We start from the raw sequence: 15,331 nt of genomic DNA on the forward strand, positions 1-15,331 counted from the left end.
GAACTTCTTTGACGGATGTAAATGAGCATCTATCAGAACACATTCTATCTGCAGAATGCGATTTAAAATGCATCGTTGTCTCCCAAACATTGTGAAGAATTCTTTTATATATTTTAGAAATCAGTGAGCCCCTTCATTCACCAGAACTTGAGGTTAAACTTTACATTACATTTATTCATTTAGCTGACGCTAAGCGACTTACAATTGCTACATATGACAGAGGTCGCACGCCTCTGGAGCAAGTAGGGGTTAAGTGTCTTGCTCAGGGACACAATGGTGTCTCACAGTGGAAAATAATTCTTGCATCTTCTGCTATCTACAATCTTTCAATAAACATGATTTGCTGATTGGTATGTGTTTGAGAATGTGTTTATTATAGCAACACAGAGTATTCAAAGATAAATATGTCCTGATCATGCTATTAATTCTGATAACATACAGTCAAACAATCAAAAACAAAAAAACACAGGCTCCATAAAACCAAAGTGTGCGGTACTGTAGGTACTCTGTGTTTCCTTTTACGTCACATCACGTAGAAATAGAGGCTCAAGAGCATTGTTGGTAATTTGAGAAATGTTAAAGTATATCAGAAAATGTATTTAAAGTATCAAAAGTAAAAGTAGTAATTTGTGCAGTAAAATGTTCCCTGTCTATGTTTCATTATTATATTTGATATTTGCTCTGTTCAATGATGGCTAACGCTACCTCAACTCAGAGCAACTCGATTGTGATATTACCGATTGTGGCCAAATTTAAAAACAAAGCAGGGGGCGCTAGTGAGCCATTTTGCCATTCCCATGCACAACATTCGTATGCCATAAGGACATTTTCACCATAATCGAATGCTGTGGAAAGTTTGAGTTTTTGAGCATGTTTAGGTCGCAAAAAATGTGATTCATTTGGGAAAATAATATTTCCTTGCATTTAAATAGGGTCCTCGCATGCTTCATGCTCGAGCCTAGCATAGGAACAAAAAAGTAAATGACACAATGCCAAAACCACACAGACAACGAGAAGTAAGTGAGGGAAAACTGTCCAGGGAGCTTAGCAAAGGGGCTGGTGTTCTGAGTTCTGGCCACAAGGAGCAGGAGTCGACGGGGCATCATCAGGGACCAGGAGCTGATGTCGGCAGTTGAGTACTCAACAACAGACAATGGGAAGACACTTCAAGAGGAAGGTGATTAACAATGCACAGGTGGGAACAATCAGGGTGGAGCCAACAATTTCACAGGAATCTCGTATTTCATTTTGTAAAAAGTCATATTTATTACAGTAATTGTTATTTTCTTTGGAACTTCCTCTCTGCAAAAACAAACACCACCGTCCCTCTAATACCTTAAATTTATCTTATTTATAACAGTAGTAACAAAACAGTATACTGTGTGTCTGCGTGTGTCTTTGCAGGCGTTCAGGATAAGTGGGAGTAGCTGGCCTGTGAGCCCAAGTTGGTAACTGACTTTCCCGATACCGGGGAGGTAATCGATGTTCTGTCCAAAAACAGCGGCCCTTTGTGTCAACAGAGACGTCTGGTGGGCCGCCATCATGGTGAGGTCGGCTTAGCCGGTAAGTTTCGTTTCTTTCGTCAGATTGAAGTAGAGAAGAAGAGTTTGCTTTGGCGGAGGCGGTCTTTATCGGCTTCTGCTGGCGACCCGTAGGAGCTACACAGACATCCAGGATATCAATCGATTCGTCTCTTCAATACGAAGAGAAAGAGCCCTGTAGGATGTTCTGTTCTCAAGATGTGGCCTGTAAAGCATGGGAGTGCTTTTGGTCATATATATTGACTGTTTTTGTCAATATTATTGGAACGTGGTTGTATGGAGCGAAACAATGTTTTGAATATAACGCCCAATAAAAGTGAGCATATATACAGTAAATATGGCCAAAACATGGAAATTCACCTGATATATTTTTGAAAGATTGTGTAATAACTTTTGTGTATCAGTTTCTTTTCATCAAATTTACAGTTACAGTTGTATTTCAGGCGTATTAGAAGATGTTCAGGTGCATTATAAACTACCTTATGAGGGTTGTGATGGTTTATTGCATTAAAATATAGCTTTTTACCAGGTGAGTATGAAAATATCATATTTTTTCTGTATTGCACCTCCATGTAGTCTGATGATTTTTGCCTTTTGAGTGTTTCTGTGTGCTTGGTGTTTGTCTGTCTCCCCTTCCTTGTTTTCCAGAGCTGGTGGGCGTGGCCTTCAGCGCACCTGTTGGGCATTACCTCATCACCAGTCCCTATTTAACCCTGGCCAACTCTCCAGTCCTCGCTGATTGTTGTGTAACCCTGCGTCTCTGTTTGCCTGCTTACGCTAGCTGTTTCTTGTCTTCAGGAAACCTGCCCTGCTTCTGTGGTTCTCCGGTCTTCCCTGCCAGTCAGCACACCCTCTGGAGTTTCCCTCACCTCGTCTGCTAGCCCTCTCCTTCGGAACCCAGGCCTTGCCTCACTCCCCCATCAGTTTTCCCTCAGTCATTTCATAAATAAAACTCTTTTGTTCATCTCCAGCTCCAGTCTGCTCTTGGGTTCTGTTACCAGCCCTGACAGTTAATATACAATGGATTTATATTCCTTAGCTTCTGCCCTTTCAAAGGAGACTAGAAATATGCACCTAGATCTAATGATTGAGGAGATATTACTGATTTATTTTGGGTATGTTATTTTAGGAAGTTTTTCCTGGAAATAGGTGCCAGGGTCCATGTGGTTATTAAGCCTGCCTGTATAGACGGTGGTTCCTGTTCCACCCCGCTCTGTCATGCTACCTTCTAGTTTTGTTCTGTTCTTACATTGACAACACGCACCACATATTAACACATGCACCATCTTACACTACTGATATGACTGATTTCCACACCTCATTGTTACTCCTTGGTTGCTGTATTAATAAACTTCCGTTTATTATTATTAAGTTCAGTTGCATCCTCCTTGTTTGTTGCGGCTTGAGAGCCGGGGTCGTAACAGTTAAGAGACCGTCTCCTGCTCTCCTAAAGAATGTCCCCCTGAAAGAAAACAACGCTTTCCTCACAATTTCTGAATTACATGCAGTAAACAATAAATGACAGTTGGGTGCTGTGAATGATGAATGAAAAATCAAGTTTATCACATCAGTTTTCAATTCACCTCATTTTTAATCACTCTGTTTTTCAATTCACATGCATTTTCAGCACCTCCATTTTGTCCATTTACTTTTTGTTACCTCCACCCTTGAGGCTACTTTCTTTAAATGATGAATGCCAATTTTGAGTTGTGAATGATTATTGGTAAATGAAAATGACCAAACATGGTTCTGTTTTCATCACATTTTAATCAAATCGATTTTAAATGAATCAAATCACTTGAGCATTCATCACTCTATTTTTCCTTTCACATCCATTTTTACCACCTCCATTTTTAATTATTATTATTATTATTATTTCCAACTCTCATAGGCAAGTACCTCAAAATACTTTTACTTACTTAAGTAGAGTTAGAGCAAATTGTTCAGTTGTAAAATGAATTCTCATGTACAGACGAGTAACCTTACTGTTCAGTTACACTTTAAGTGTATTTTTTTGTTCTGATGATTTTAGTTTGCGCATGAATGTGAAAAGAATGTTTTAAAACATAAAAAATAATCATAAATAAACTCAGTTATTAACAGCTTTAGTGGGTTTCTATAAAGTGCTTTTACCTTTTTTGTGAGAGCATGTTTTAAAGTTTTAGGAGACTGTGCATGTTGCAGGGGTGGCGCGGTGGTGCAGTGATTAGCACTGTTGCCTCACAGCAAGAAGGTCATGGGTTCTCTCCAGACGTTCCGGCTTCCTCCCACCATCCAAAGACATGCTTGGTTGATTGGTGGCTCTAAATTGGCGTGAGTGTGACTGGTTGTCTGTCTGTGTGGCCCTGCGATGGACTGCCAACCTGTCCAGGGTGTACGCCGCCTTTCGCCAAGTGTAAGCTGGGTTTGGCTCCAGCCCATTGCGACCCTGTACGCAGGATAAGAGGTTGACGATGGATGGATGGATGTTGCAGTTGCAATATCTGAGTTTGTAATCCTTTGGTAATTTGTGGAATTTTTAGAGCCACAGTGGCATCATGTGGCCACAGGAGGGGGCTATTGTGTTATTGTTTTAACAGCACCTGTATTTAAACAAGTCTTTGATTTTCTGTGATCTTTACATGCACATGAAGGTTAATGACATCATCGTCATCACCATTCTCAATCTGTAGGATTTAATATGGAGTTGGCCCACCCTTTGCAGCTATAACAGCTTCAACTCTTCTGGGAAGGCTGTCCACAAGGTTTAGGAGTGTGTTCATTCTTCTGCAAGTGTATTTGTGAGGTCAGGCACAGATGTTGGACAAGAAGGCCTGGCTCACAGTCTCAGCTCTAATGAAGTCAGGCCAGTCAAGTTCTCCACACCAAACTTGCTCATCCATGTCTTTATGGAACTTGCTTTGTGCACGGGTCTGCAGTCATGTTGGAACAGGAAGGGGCCATCCCCAAACTGTTTCCACAAAGTTGGGAGCATGAAATTGTCCATGTCTTGGTATGCTGAAGCATTAACAGTTCCGTTCACTGGAACTGTTGTTCCCAATTGCTTCCACTTTATTATAATACCACTTACAGTTCACTGTGAAATATTAAGTAGTGAGGAAATTTCAAGAATGGACTTGCACAGGTGGCAACCTATCACGCTAGAATTCACTGAGCTCCTGAGAGCTACCCACTCTTTCACAAATGTTTGTAGAAGCAGTCTGCATGCCTAGGTGCTTAATTTTATACACCTGTGGCAATGGAAGGGATTCATCCATCCATCCATCGTCAACCGCTTATCCTGCGTACAGGGGAGCTGGAGCCAATCCCAGCTGACATTGGACGAATACTAAAATCATCTAAAACGGATTAAAAACCACTCTCTCCGAGACTTTTGACAAAAAAGGGAGATAGGTCTAAGGTCAAGTTATTTAACTTGCTGTACTTGTGCTGTAGTTGGAGACATTTTGTAATGTGGTGTAATTGTTTCTTTATTGGCAAATGCCCAATCAGTTTGATATTCTGTTTGGGTTTCCCCCCTGTTGGTAACAGCTGCAGAACCTGTTTCATATAATATGTGACATGTGTTCACATGAAGAACCTATGTCCCAACAACCGGTATGCTTATTTACAACTTTTGATGGAACAAAGCTTCATAGTTTTCTGACTCCTGTATTGAATCACACTCAGGTATTTCCAGCTGATTAGATCTCTACACAGGTTGAATGCATGAGCTCATAAAAGTCTGTGTGCTAATAATACACATGTTGTAGCTGAGTCAGGTCTTCTCCCGAGAATTGTGTGTAGTGCAATTGAAAGAATAATAGAAAAAGAGAAATAGCTTATGGTTTTGGAAATTTGAGGTGAGGTTTTGCTCTTTCAGTGAGATGTTTCAAAAACCGTGTGTAAGCAGTTGTAAAAAACTGTAACTGACAAAATGATCGTGTCAAATACTAACTGGAAAGTGAGATAGCAATCAAGCAAAGTTGGCACTCCACCTGACAGTCATGAGGAGTTATTAGGTGAAATATGAGATTGAGTGTACAGAAGAACATGCAGAAAAATGATGTCTTAAATTGTGATACGAGAATGTTTGTTTCTCAGAGCACCTGTGTGGGTGTTTACTGTCCCGGTGTAAGATGAGACAGAAACAATGTCTTCAGTTGTGACATGAGAAGGTTGGTACATTACCTACTGAGGTCTGTTTGTCCCTAACTGGGGTCATTGTTGAGTATGCAGAAAAACTAACTGGTTTGACAGGATTACTCATCACTGGGGGGAAATCCACACCAGTGCTTTATGGGCAACAGTGTTAGACATGAGCTGGAGACATGCTCTACATCAGTGGCTCCCAACCCTTTTAATCATTTTAAAATTTGCTCAAACAGATTTGTTCTTTAGTGGCACCTACAAATGATTTCAGAGAAACCTTTTTCTCAAACTTTGAATATGAATATTAATCATCATGACCTGCAAATTTACTGAAAGATTAAACATTCTTTGTCTTTTATGTAGATTTTATTGGCATATTTTGCCACAACAAATGAAGCTCTGCCCAGGAAGACTGTCCTTATGTGTCACTCATTCACAACTCTCTCTCTCCCTGCCTCTAACAGCTGAATATGGTTGTTCTCACCTAGTTTTTCAATAAGGTTTCGCCATGATCAACTCAGCCAATCATGTACTATCACAATATGAATCTGTTCTCTCCTCTGCTGACAGCTGTACATTTCTCTACGTATCGCTACGGCCCTCCTCCACCCCATTCACATCCTGCTCATCAAATGCAGGCCCAGATCAGCTCAGCAGAAGCCTTCACATCTTGCAAATTTACACTCCATCAGGGGGGGATTTCAACATCTCTGCAGCTTCAACCCCTTTTAAAATACCTTTCAACACAACAGAGTCTAGATGGAATGCAAATGAGCCCGTTCAGTCAGTTCGACATGACTTAACTTTAACATGTGCAATTGTCTCTTTAGTGCAGTTTGAGAGAAGAAGCAGGACTGACCTCTCACTCAGAAACTTTTAATTTTCTTATTTTATCACTTTGTTGAAATAACACAAGAAGCAGAGAAGGCAGGATGCTGATTGGCTGCAGCGAGTGCAAGGACAGTGACAGAGGTTAATGACAGTAGCGTGTGTTTCATTAGAAGATCTATAATTTACAACTTTGTTAGCTCACTATCTTTTCTAGCTCCTGTAGTTGAGTGTAAAACGTCAGGGATTTAGAGGGAGTGTACATGGGTCATCCATGAAAGGCAAAAACATCTGACACTTCCTGCACGACAGCACACAAATTACAAAACACTTTGCATAAAGGCCTTCTCTGTTTTAGAGACCAGAGTTAAACAGGCTTTTAAAAGTTGAGTTATGATGGAAAAAACAACATCAACCCAAATTACTACAGTCGATCTGTTTGAACATTACTCAACATGGACTGAATGTCCTGCATTATACTGTTTGTCATCAATTTCCCCTGCTAAATAAAGACAGAAAAACTGGTGTGATTTAAGGGTTCCAGTCACACCAATAAACATCCAGGGAGCCACCACTGAGCACAGTGAAGTCATGAGAGTTTGGGGTTTTAGTGCAGTATGATTAAATTGTATATTTTTTTATCATAGTATTTAAAATATTTATTATCAATGAGTACTCTGGGTCATTTTAACAGACTTAAACTATTCATTTTATTTTCAAAAAAGTAAAAGTAGTTGAGAGGTGGGAAATAACTGAGTGAGCATGTCTAAAACTTATGCCCCTCTGTGCGCTTTTCACCACTCAGGGTGCCGTAACAACAATTCAATTTCAATTTGCTTTATTGGCATGAATGTCAAAAGAACAGTGTTGCCAAAGCTAGGGTAATACAAAAGAACAATTCAATTCATACAGTTCATTTAATAAATCAAATCAAATAAATAAAACACTAAATGTGTGTCTGTGTGTGTGTGTGTGTGTGTGTGTGTGTGTGTGTGTGTGTGTGTGTGTGTTTGATGAACTGTATGAATTCAATTGTGTGTGTCAGAGCTGCTCCATTAGAGACTGTTTAGTCGTCTAAACAGGATTTTCTGAAACTTGAGACCATTTTCATTGTGAACCTTTCTGGATCAGATGTCCTGCAAACATTTCTGATGTGTGTTCAGTGTTGATGCATGTCTTTGGACAGTGACACAGAACCTAGACAAACTAGTTAGCTAACATATCCTTTCTGCCATCTCACTCAGGGTTGGGGGAAACATGGGCAGCTGGGCACCACTGTGAATAGACTTTATTGTCATTGCACAAGTTTATGTACAACGAAATTTGCTGTGCCATGTCTGAATTAAAAAACAGTAATAAATACACAAATAATACTCAAAACAAATACATATGTAAACAAATTTGAAGATTTGGCACACTGTGAGTCTGAGACTTGCTGACAGACAACCCAACTACAGAAACACACTAAAATGAGCCACAAGAATTGTAACATTGCACTCTGTTATTAGATTCCCCTTAGAAACTTACTTCTGTTTTGGCAGCGTTTCTGTATTTGATTGGGTTTCTGTGGATGTGTTGTGTTGATGCTGATGTGTTGTATTTATTCACATTTTAACGTGGAACATAAAGGAAACAATCCTGATCAAGATAATGCATATTAGCTTAGTTCAAAGTTCAGGTTGTGCACTGAACGTGAAAATATCAGCCTCATTACTTAAATAAATACACCATTTTCCACCATTTTGTTTTCTCACAGTTCTTTTTGGAGCCGAGTAGGTCATCTGTTCTAGAAAATGTTTGAGAATCTTGATGAAGAGTCCAGCAGTAGGGCAGCTTTTGCTGAAGCCAAATTGACTTAGCCTGTCAGGGATAAGTCCAAGATAAAGAGATGAAGACTGATATGCTGATGCTAAATCCCCGGACTTCTGAATGATTACTGTTATTTCCTTCCGCAAAAAATCTGAATACCGGTTCAAGACCAGAAAATATCGCTATGATCAGCCAAGCTGGTTAGACTTGTGTTTGGGGGTGATAAAGAAGCAGTTGTCACATTGTTAAAGATGTTACATTATTTGCTTGTGGTTTGCATGTGTTGTCATTTTTGCAGCGCCACAATTACGTACCCTCAGGTACATTTTGCCACAGTTTTGAGAAACAAATGTCCACTGGGGGTGCTAAAGAGAAAGACTGTAAACACTATGATCACATTAGAGATGGGCTGTAGTTGACTTTTTAATTTTTATTATTAAAAAGCCTTAAACCTCAACTTTTATACTTTTATATAAATATACTATTTTACAGTAGTGAACATGTGTATGTACTGTCACAGCCCAGCCCTCGGACTGTAACAAAAACGGGAGACACACAGGTAAACTAAATAACAAATTGATTTATTAATAAGAAAAATAAGCAAAACCAATGGTCAGTACATGGACAGGGCTCAGAAGGGAATGGGTAGTAATACCAGGGGAGCCAAGCACCAGCTACTCGTTGACGGAGCAGTCACTCGAGACTGCAAGACCAGGCAGACCAATCTGTGCACCACCTGGATTGACTACAAGAAAGCCTACGACTCAATGCCACATACATGGATACTGGAATGCTTGGAAATGTACAAGATCAACAGGACACTAACAGCCTTCATCAAGAACTCAATGGGGCTGTGGAAAACAAGTCTGGAAGCCAACTCAAAGCCAATTACACAAGTCACCATCAAGTGTGGCATATACCAAGGCGATGCACTATCCCTACTGCTGTTCTGCACAGGCCTGAACCCCCTCAGCCAGATCATCACAAAGACTGGCTACAGATACCGGTTCTGAAGTGGAACAACCATCAGTCACCTCCTCTACATGGATGACATTGAGCTGTATGCCAGAAATGAGCGAGACATCGACTCACTGATCCACACTACCAGGATCTACAGCAACGACATTGGAATGTCGTTCGGACTGGACAAGTGCGGTCGCATGGTATCAAAGAGTGAAGATGATCAGAACCGAGGGGGTTGAACTACCTGAAGGCCACATTGCAGATGTTCAGGACAGCTACAAATACCTTCGGGTGCCGCAGGCTAACGGAAACCATGAGGAGGCAGCAAGGAAGTCCGCCACAGCCAAATACCTACAGAGAGTAAGGCAGGTTGTGAAAAGTCAGCTGAACGGGAAAAACAAGATCCAAGCCGTCAACACATACACCTTGCCAGTCATCAGATACCCCGCTGGTATAATAAACTGGCCAAAGGAGGAGACAGAGGCTACTGACATCAAGACGAGAAAGCTCCCCACAATGCATGGAGGGTTTCACCCCAAATCCAGCACCCTGAGACTGTACACCAAGCGGAGCGAGGGAGGCCGAGGGCTGGTGACCACTGTCCAGGATGAAATGCCGAAGATCCAGGAGTACATCAGGAAGATGGCCCCCAAAGATGAAGGGCTTAGTGAATACCTCAGGCAGCAGAAACCCGAAAATAAGGACTAGGAAGACAAAGAACCTTCATGGAGGAACAAGCCGCTGCACAGCATGTACCACACACAAATAGAAGAAGTGGCTGATATCAAGAAATCCTACCAGTGGCTGGAAAAGGCTGGACTGAAGGACAGCACAGAAGCACTAATCATGGTGGCACAAGAACAGGCACTCAAGATCAATAGAGGCTGGGGTCTACCACACCAGGCAGGACCCCAGGTGCAGACTGGGCAAGGATGCCCCTGAGACAGTACAGCACATAACAGCAGGGTGTAAGATGCTGGCAGGAAGTGCGTACATGGAACGCCATAACCAGGTAGCTGGCATAGTGTACAGGAACATCTGCCATGAGTATGGGCTGGAAGTCACAAGGTCAAAATGGAAGACACCTCCTAAGGTAGTTGAGAATGACCGAGCTAAGATCCTGTGAGACTGACAAACTGGTGATGGCTAACCAACCAGACATTGTGTTGATCAACAAACAGCAGAAGAAGGCTGCAGTGATAGATGTGGCAATCCCAAGTGACAGCAACATCAAGAAGAAGGAACACGAGAAGCTTGAGAAATACCAAGGGCTGAAAGAGGAGCTAGAAAAGATGTGGAAAGTAAGAGCAACAGTGGTGCCAGTGGTAATCGGAGCACTGGGGGCTGTGACCCCCAGACTGGGAGAGTGGCTACAGCAGATTCCAGGTAAAACATCAGAGGTCTCTGTCCAGAAGAGTGCAGTCCAAGGAACAGCTAAGATACTGCGCAGAACCCTCAAACTCCCAGGCCTCTAGTAGAGGACCCGAGCTTGAGGATGACACATACCACCTCACAAGGGGTGAGAGGGGGATGTTTTTTTGTCATAGATATATATTATGTGACACTACACACACACGACACTCAGTTCAAAACTTGAACTTCAAAATTATCGTCTTGCTATAAGGAAGACATCATCAGTGGTAAATTGGTAAATTGTTGTGTTCATTGACCATTCTTTGATGTCATTGTGGGCTTCTAAAAATGTAATCCATGTTCACTCAAAGCTACCTTCGTGTGTTGTTTAGTCATAACTTTGACAAATTCACTGTTCCATTTCCTCAATGAAGTAAAAAAAACCTTACTCAAACCTGATTGGTCTACAGGTTGAAATTGAAATATATAAATTCAGACACATCTGTCTGCAGACACAGAGGCAAACTGCCTTCAACAAACTCAGAGAGTTTACACTGTAAGTGGAAGAACGTGGTAAGAAACTTTTCTTTATCTTCTTTATATAATGATTATTAGTTTTTGCTTTACTTTATGACAGATGACAGTGATATTTGATTTGATTGATTTTAATTTTTAATCACTTTGTTTGAAGCTGGACTAAATAGAGATATTGAAACATAACAAATATTAATTAATAAAAACAAATTAAAACATTAAAAATTCATCATTTGGATTAAAGGGCAGCTGGTGTCTCTTTTTATCACTCTTCCTGAGGATAGGTGTGTATTTAATGAATTCTATCTCATGGTCTTCATGACTTGCTTTTGTTTTTTATGTTTTGTTATTTCATGTCTCTTCTTGCTTCTAACAAACTAGATGATTATGACTACTACTCCTTCTACTACTCCTACTACTCCTCTACTCCTACTACTACTACTTCTCCTTTTTTCATACATATTCAGTGTAGAAACGAAACTTGCTCTGTAGAGCAATTTGTTCGTTTGGGCTACTGTAGAAACATGGCAGTTGTGTGTATTATATTGAATTTTGGCTAATAGATCCTCCTAAATATTACAGACTGAACCTTTAAAGCTATAATCTGCTACAGTGCATCAAATGGTGACATTTACGTCTTGGTTGTGGAAGTGTGGTAGTAGAAACACAAAAACTTTGGGCCCAGATGCAGACACCAGAGGCAGAGCAGATGCAGTTCAAAGATTTAATAATAATAAAAGATCAAAGATTTAATATAAATAGAGGGAAGATTACACAGGCTTAACGGGGAGGTCAGATCGGCAAGCGTCAAAACCATAGAGCACTCCATCATACCCAACAAATCCATTAAGGAGCAGGCAAAAACCGAAATCCAAAAGAATAGCCAAGGTCCAGGGAAACAAAGAAAGTCCAAAAACACAGGGGCAACAAACACTGGCAAAATGACAGGGACACCTGACACATTGTTCAAAGACAAACTGGCAATGAAAGAGGAATACACAACTTAAATACACAAGCGAGGGGAGGGCGACTATCACAGGTGAAACAAATAAGGGTTGGACAGACGATCAAAACCGGTGGGAAAACACACACAAAGGAAGGTATTTCAGTTACACAAGAGGAAGGACTCTTTCAACATAAAACAAATAATAATAAAAAATAATTAAAGAAATTTTATGTTAAAAAAAATGGTAATTTTTACATCAAATAGATTAATAAAAAAGGACATTTTGATGATTTTGTAGAGTAAAGGGGTAAAATGAGACATTTTACCATTTGAGCAACTACAAGAACAAAAACCCAATATATTCAAAATACTTTGTTTTTAGGCTGCTTCAGAAAATATAATTTTAAGGACATAAACTTTTTTGCTAATCTACCAAATGATTTCAATTTAAATTGTGATTTAAATTCAACCTTTAAGACTGACTTTTCTTAAAAGTATATTTTGCTAAGAGATAGATAAGTTCGCTTGTTCTCTGTGCATTTCCCTCGTTTCACAATTTCCAGAAAGAAGAATCCTGTTAAACTCAGCTGTACTCCGTCATCCAAATGAAATCAGTTGGTCTTGCATTGGTTGATGTCCTGCATAATAATTTTTAAGGTTTCCTATTTTCTCCACAGAAGGTGTTGACATGAAGTTGGGATTGCTGGTGGTGTTGACTGTGGCAGTTCTGGTGCCCACCCTGTCTGAGGGCCGGATCGTCTCCAAATGCGAGCTGAAAGACAAGCTTGGGGCGGCGATCTCCCTGCCGGGAATGCGTAAAAGATTTAAGGACAGAATCCTGGCAATAGGTGAGGTTAATAAATGATAGGTTACTGTAGGCGTCTTGGAGGTTAGAAAAGTCCGCCAAAGTCAGATCTTCAGTTACTCTGCTGTCAGGCTGTAAGTAATAAAAAGTGATGAGTTTTCCCATCATCAGTGCAAAACTGTTCTTTGTGTTGTTTTACTGACTGAATTTTACTGTCATGATTTCATTAAATTAGGAGTGTTGATGACAAAGAGGCAAAAAAGACATGTTTTAGAATAGATATTTGCTCATATTTATTTATCCTTTTCTCATAGCTATGAGGAAAGATCAGTCATTGGGAAACATGATGGGGCTGTGTAAATTATGTTGATTATTTATTTTTTTCCCTGATTATACGATAAAGATATTTTCCTTAAATATATAGTCATCTTGTTATTCAACCCAGTATCATTAGCAATTGTCTCCATATTGGACGATTCTGTGATATGATTGCTTTATTTTGCAAATCCAGATGTGATAATATAACGTTCCATCTTTTTTTTAGTCTTTGGTCAATGTAGTCAGGACATGGATGGATTACTGAACTGCGGGGTGTGGGGGCTCCTGAGCCAGAGCCTCTGCTTGAAGTGACTGTTAACATTTCTTATTGGAATCTTAATCAGATGACAGCGACACAAAGAGATGAAAAAGGACATGAGATATATTAAAAAACTACAGAGCAGCACATAACGACTACAATGAGATGCAGAACAACCACAACAAAAACCGTTTCCCTTGCTCCTATAAAACAGTGGTATCTCATTATCTATCATGAATCAGGAATCCAATGTCATTTTTAAAAAATCCAGTATCAATCTTTCCTTGTTTGCTTTCTGCAATCTGCTTGCAGTTGTCTGTGGAGTAAATGGGATGTCAAATCTGAACACTGACCTTGTAAGGGAGTCGTCAACGACAGCCAGGCAAAAACCATCACCACGAGTTGTAACCACTGCCAAACCAAAGACTGCCAAGACATCGACTACAAAACCAATGACTACCAAAGCAACCACCACCAAATCAAAGACTACGAAGATAACGACTACCATACCAACAACTACCAGAGCAATGACTACTGAAGCAATGACTACCAAACCAACAACTACCATAGCAGCGACTACCAGAGCAATGACTACTGAAGCAATGACTACCAAACCAACAACTACCACAGCAGCGCCTACCAGAGCAATGACTACTGAAGCAATGACTACCAAACCAACAACTACCACAGCAGCGCCTACCAGAGCAATGACAACTGAAGCAATGACTACCAAACCAACAACTACCATAGCAGCGCCTACCAGAGCAATGACTACTGAAGCAATGACTACCAGACCAACAATTACCATAGCAGCGCCTACCAGAGCAATGACTACTGAAGCAATGACTACCAAACCAACAACTACCATAGCAGCGCCTACCAGAGCAATGACTACTGAAGCAATGACTACCAAACCAACAACTACCATAGCAGCGCCTACCAGAGCAATGACTACTGAAGCAATGACTACCAAACCAACAACTACCATAGCAGCGCCTACCAGAGCAATGACTACTGAAGCAGCAACTACCGAGACATCGACTATCAAACCAGCGACAACAACCCAAACACCTATAAGGCGAAAGCGGGAGGCTAACACTACCAGCCAGGAGTCTGACACGAAAGAGATGGAAAGGCTAAAGGAACTGCTGAATGAAGAAGAAAATAAGTTTAATGAGGAGGAACTGGAGCAGGATGACCATAGAATGACTGATGAGGACAAAGAGAGGGAGGAAGGGGATAGGCTGGAGCTTGAGGAAGGTGAAAAATTTAAGAATACATCCTCCCGTCCTCTCAGACACAAGAGGAGTCCACTGCCCCCTGTCTATTATGGGCTCTTCCAGCTGTCTGACAGCTACTTCTGTAATTCTGGTAATCCCTGGTCCACAAACAAGTGCGATACAAGCTGCAGAGGTGAGTGTTTCAACCAGACACACACAGAAAATAAAAAAAACATTATTTAAATAAGATGTTTAAAATTTGCATATTATAACTTTTTTTCTATTCCCATACTCCCCAAAGCCTTCACTGATGACGACATAATGGATGACATTAATTGCTTTGTGAAGACGGATTACTGGCTGTAAGTTTGTCTTCAGCAATGTTAAAGTGATACTTATCTGAAATGTACCTTTTGAGACGCACCTCCTAATATACTCTATGAAAGGAGGAGTATATACACAGGTCAAATTGTGACAAGTTAATTTAATTTATTTACATGAACAGACGGATGTATCGTGTATATACAGCCAGCTTAGGTATGTTAGCCATATAGCATGATTAGCATTAGTTACAGTTAGCTTTGCTGCTACTCGACAGTATAAACGGTTATATCCTCACATTTA

At 40.5% G+C, this 15,331-nt stretch overlaps 1 protein-coding gene and 1 long non-coding RNA gene across 2 annotated transcripts; both read left to right on the forward strand.

Annotated features, from left to right (window-relative positions):
- Nucleotides 1-753: 753 nt before the first annotated feature.
- On the forward strand, nt 754-2,511 carry LOC119899370. The gene is made up of 3 exons (XR_005443820.1): nt 754-1,195; nt 1,405-1,563; nt 2,340-2,511. It is a non-coding gene; the product is annotated as an uncharacterized LOC119899370 (long non-coding RNA).
- A 10,282-nt stretch (nt 2,512-12,793) lies between these two features.
- Nucleotides 12,794-15,073, forward strand: LOC119890124 (salivary glue protein Sgs-3-like). The gene is made up of 3 exons (XM_038701241.1): nt 12,794-12,953; nt 13,800-14,900; nt 15,009-15,073. The coding sequence occupies exons 1-3, from the start codon at nt 12,794-12,796 to the stop codon at nt 15,071-15,073; spliced, it is 1,326 nt and encodes a 441-aa protein (XP_038557169.1).
- The last annotated feature ends 258 nt before the right edge of the window (nt 15,074-15,331 follow it).

This window comes from Micropterus salmoides, unplaced genomic scaffold, assembly GCF_014851395.1.
Source record: "Micropterus salmoides isolate LMB-PRFRI ecotype aquatic unplaced genomic scaffold, ASM1485139v1 Ms_hic_scaffold_1, whole genome shotgun sequence".
Classification (NCBI taxonomy): Eukaryota; Metazoa; Chordata; class Actinopteri; order Centrarchiformes; family Centrarchidae; genus Micropterus; species Micropterus salmoides.

Bases quoted from the DNA above. Each gene is read 5' to 3' on its own strand.
- LOC119890124 (XM_038701241.1), top strand. From the start codon at position 12,794: ATGAAGTTGGGATTGCTGGTGGTGTTGACTGTGGCAGTTCTGGTGCCC. The intron at 12,954-13,799 runs GTGAGGTTAATA...ATCTGCTTGCAG, and splicing joins GGACAGAATCCTGGCAATAG to TTGTCTGTGGAGTAAATGGG. The intron at 14,901-15,008 runs GTGAGTGTTTCA...TACTCCCCAAAG, and splicing joins GTGCGATACAAGCTGCAGAG to CCTTCACTGATGACGACATA.